The sequence below is a fragment of the Etheostoma spectabile genome, chromosome 8 (genome assembly GCF_008692095.1).
Source record: "Etheostoma spectabile isolate EspeVRDwgs_2016 chromosome 8, UIUC_Espe_1.0, whole genome shotgun sequence".
Classification (NCBI taxonomy): Eukaryota; Metazoa; Chordata; class Actinopteri; order Perciformes; family Percidae; genus Etheostoma; species Etheostoma spectabile.
The window spans coordinates 30,657,746-30,662,558 of NC_045740.1; the positions used below are offsets into that span (position 1 = coordinate 30,657,746).

General features: G+C 43.4%; 1 protein-coding gene across 1 annotated transcript; it reads left to right on the forward strand.

Moving 5' to 3' along the window:
- Nucleotides 1-946: 946 nt before the first annotated feature.
- Nucleotides 947-4,582, forward strand: LOC116693443 (uncharacterized; the record flags this gene model as incomplete). The annotated part of the gene is given in 2 exon segments (XM_032522434.1): nucleotides 947-1,585; nucleotides 3,223-4,582. Coding segments are annotated over 2 exon segments (1,119 nt in total). The 3' UTR covers nucleotides 3,811-4,582.
- Nucleotides 4,583-4,813: the final 231 nt, after the last annotated feature.

A 4,813-nucleotide genomic window follows, 5' to 3' on the forward strand; every position in this document is an offset into this window, starting at 1 on the left:
CTCAAAAGGTCGAGTAGTTACGTTATATTAACCGTATTACCAGTGCATGCTTTATTAACGTTAGCCACTGTGTTTATTAATAACGCATGCATGCACCAAAGTAACATACTCTCTGTCTCTGATCATTTTGTTTTTTTATTAACAACAAATAATACAAACATTCAGACAACGCAGATCAGAAAATTAAGAACATATAAAGAATGAATTGCAACTTACATGAGACTTGAAACAATATTGATAAAAAAAAGGTACAAGGTAAATAAGATTAGGAAGTAGACAATAGTAAATAAAAAAAATAAAAATAAGAGCGTGACAGATTTGCAAAGGTGTATACAATGTAAAAACATAAGTGTTTAGTTAAATAGATTGGGGTATATATCAAAAATAAATCTAGCTTTTTTAGTAGTTATTAAATTAATAGATTCAATATATGTGTCAAATTCGATTTGGAAAAATGGAAAACAAGGTTTGGAATTGGAAAACTTAGCTTTGTGGATGTGAAACTCCCCTAATAAGATAAAGAGATTAACAATATTACAAATATTTCTATCTTTATAATCAAACAGTGTGGCCACACTCAAAGTTTGTGATCTCGCACACGTCTCTATGACGTGTTACGTTAGACAGCCAATCACAGACATTATTCGAGCTTGTTAGAGGCCAGCTGCGTGCTGATTGGCTGACACTGATGAGATTTAGGTTGATTTCAAACCTACCTTGTTAGGGCCGCTTTAATTGAATATTAATACAATTTCAATACTCAGTAGTGTTAAGGTAATTCAGTCGATGCCTGAGAAGTTTTGAATTCGGTACCAGAACATCCTATGAGGAGCATTTATGTGTTCCTCCCTGTTACTTAGAACAACGTGGAAAGAAAAACAAAACAAACAAGTCAACACTTTTTCAAGAAATTGTTTTCTGTCTGTTTCTTTTCTCTATCTCTAAGACTATCCCAGACCAGACATGTTTACGGCAAAGCCAGACCACAAGACCACCCGGTGGAGATCTGACCTGCACCAATGACTACCAAGTGTTATTTTCATCATCTGTCGCCATGTCGCCGCCAAAGAGACCCCTGGTCCCTGTGAGCAGCCGGCGGAAAGCAGTGGACGACTACTTCCCGTTCAACCTCCTGCCCGTGGAGTGCCAGCTGCACGTCCTGTCCTTTTTGAACGAGGTGGATAAGTGCAGCTGTGCTTTGGTCTGCGTGAGCTGGAGCTGCATCGTCCGCTCATGGAAGCTGTGGCGGGTGGCAGACTATTCCCGCCGAGGCGTCTTCCACCTGGGCCGGGAGGGGCTGCTGGTTTCCAACCGGGAGTTTGAGAGGTGGAAGTCCTGGGTGCACCATTACACCCATCACCTGATCTCGCGGCGGGCCAGCCTGCTCACGCTGAAGGCTAGCTTCGACCTGGGCGACCGCTGCAACAAGTGGTGCGAACTGCTGAGTCACCTGCTGGACAACGTCCACTGCAGAGACCTGAGTCACCTGGACCTCAACTGGACATTCACTCTGCTGGAGCCGCTGGACCTCAGGGTCAACTCGGGCTCCAGCTCGCACCAGGACAGCATTACCAAGATGGACCAGGTACCTTGTTTTGACTGATTTTAAAAGTTAAAAGCTGCGTAAGGCAGAGTCACAAGTCCTGATTGCAACAGGCGGTAACTGTGTTTTCATTTGGTTCTGTAATGATTAGCTTATTAACCACCATTAATACCTTTTTATTAGTCTTACATGTCAAAGAATGACCGAGAACCAGCAGGGACAGTAATAGGGCTGTAACCAACGATTGTTTAATTATCAATTAATTTGTAGATTATTTTCTCGATTAAGTTGTATGGTCTACATATATTGTATGAAGAGATCCACAGACACTCCAACAAGTGAGTATAAAGTGAAGGCCACTTACATACAGAAGGCTGCGGAGAACGCTTCCACAGAAGCATAAATCAGCATTAAGGCATAACCAAGAAAAAACATGTGGCACGAAACCAAAAAGTTACTCACACCTTCCTTTTACAGCAGGCGTTTGACTTAGCTGCTGGACTACTGACATCGTTAATGTTATTAGTTCCACGTGTGTGCCCCCCCAACCCCCTGCTTTTTCAAGTCAAAATGTCTGCTACAAATAAGGGCTATGAATCTTGATTCCCCCGGTAACAATAAAGAAGCAGGAGCGCCGTGATGCTAGCGAGCCTCTCAAGATTCCTTCAGACAGCACGATGACGTGTAGTGGACAACACACACGGACACACACCTCAGGCATCAGAGTCCAGTGTTTATTGGTCTAAACCTTAAACGAACGGGAAGTACTGTATGTAGGGCCGCAGCTAACGTTTATTTTCATTATGGATCAATTTGACCAGATTGATTGATTTATCGTTTAACCTATAAAATGTCAGGAAATAGTGAAAAATATCCATCCCAGTTTGTCAAAGTCCAGGGCGATGTCTTTAACCGGCTGGTGTTGTTTAAAACCCAAATATGTTTAGTTTAATATGTTATAAAACAGAGCAGGAAAACCTCCATATCGGAGTCCGAAAAACAGCATTTTCAGTCAATTTAGATTCGTAATATTTTTGAAAAATAACAACGGAAAAAGTTATTTTAAAATCCATCGATTATCAATACTTCCCAAATATTTATCTATCAGTCGACAATCGTTGCAGCTCTAGAAATGTGTGCAAAAAGCAGTTTATGATATTTATTTTTTGGCGCCTTGGCTCACTTTGTTAATTCACAGTCTCGGTTGATTAAAAAAATGCAATCAATTTACACGTTGTAATATGTTCCTGTCCATGCTAACATGTTGAGTATGATACAGTGTGTTGATAGGGCTTCACAATTTTTTTTATATCATCATTGCAATATCATCTGGGGCGATAAACACAGCAGGAAATGCGACACACCGCGAAAGACACTTCGTTTTTTTTGTGTTAGTTGAAAGAAAAGATCAGCAGAAAGCTGCACTTTAAATGTAACTGTCACTCATTTTTAGTGCTGCCTTTTATATTTAATTCACTATTCAATGTCTTTGGTAACATACTGTAACATATGATTGAAATTCCTTCCATTCATTAAATTTCACATGCAGTTTGTTGTATTTAAGCCGAATACTGAAGCAGAACTGAGAACAGTTAATACAATTTTTTTAAAGTAATATCATTATCACATCCTTTTCTCATATGATGCAGCCTTACTGTTTGATGTGATTTGATTGACAGGTGACCAGTTTCCAGGAACTGCTGACCAAACTGACCCACAGCTGCCCGCGCATCTCCAAGATGCGGTTACACTTCGACTGGTCCGACGTGTCCGTGTCGCTGCTCATCCAGTTCCAGCAGCTGCGGGTTCTGGAGCTCAAATACTTCTGGGTTTTTAAAGGAGTGACTCCCACGACGCTGCAGGCCCTAACCAAATCCCTGCCTAACCTGAAGTCTCTGACTCTACAAATCCTGGTGCCGCTGAGGAACCTGGGCATCTCGTACACTCTGGAGTCCCAGTCTCTGGAGTTCCTGGACGTGTCCCCCAGCCGGGGCTTGGTCTTCTCCTGTCTAAAGCTGCCGGCCCTGCGCGAGCTCCGGGCCAAGAAGATCGTCCGCGGCATCACTCTCGACCGGAGGACCAGGCTGCGGATCCAGAGCCGCTGGCCCTGTCTGTACCACGTCCTCCGGGCGGGGACGCCCAAGCTCCAGGCCCTCAACAATGAGAGGCTTCTGCCCACATGGAGAGAGGAGAGCTATGGGGAGCTGTCTGCCATCCTGGAACAGTCCTGTTACTGTGTTCAGCATCTAGACAGCTGGCTTTGGTAGACACCTGCCCAATAAACCCCCAAACCCCCCCCAAAAAAAAAACAAAGTGGTTTAGCCAGGTGGCCTGTGTCTTTATTCCTAGTGGCATAGGCCTGGTGGTGGGTGGGGGCAACCTAGGACTGTGTGACTTGAACTGACGCACCACTCATATGTGGTCGTTTACGCGTTGTTATGGAGCCCACTGCAGTTCTAGGCCCTTTTAGACCCGCCCTTCAATAGCATTCAAGCGCTACGATTGGCCAGGCGTCCAGACACGCACAAAGTAACGGAACCCGATTTGTTCAGGTCCTATCCCCCGACCAATCAGCTATCCTAACCTTAACTACTGGAAGCCAATGCCTGACCTCAACCAATCGGCCTGCTGGGGTGGGCGGGACTTGCCTGGAACTGCAGTGGGATCCATAAACGCATCTTTTACACACACCAAGTGTGTCCCTGTTCAAACAAACTGGTCTCAGAGGTGCACACAAGAAAAACACATATTCAAGTTTAAAAAAAATATTTTTTATCAATTCTTAAACAGGAAGCTGCTGTTATAGTTGGAAAAAACTTTCCCAAGACTATGATACACAGCGTGTCTACAACTGTTTTATTTAGTCTATCCATCATCTCCCAAAAACTAAAGGAGCTCCAGGCTGATTGCACTGTGTACCTAAGCTAAGTGTGCATGGTCCATGTATCGTGTAAAAGACGAGCAGAAGACTTAGAGATGTGGAGAATGCCTTTTAAACGTTGTCCGTTCGAAGAGGAAACTATGTTGGAACAATAAGGACTTTAAATGTACTGTATGTGAAGTTTTATTCTCATTCCATTTTTACCCACGAGTCTCCAGCGTTTCCTTCTGACAGCTGAGAAGTGGAATCAGTGTTTCTGCACTTATCTTTCTAATCAGTAGAGGTCCTTATTGTCAAAGAGTTGGCCAAGGAGACTTCTCTCCAAAGGTCTTTCTACAGAAACTTGTGCACTAGTGTAACATTGTCTCTTACACCAATGGATTCGGATC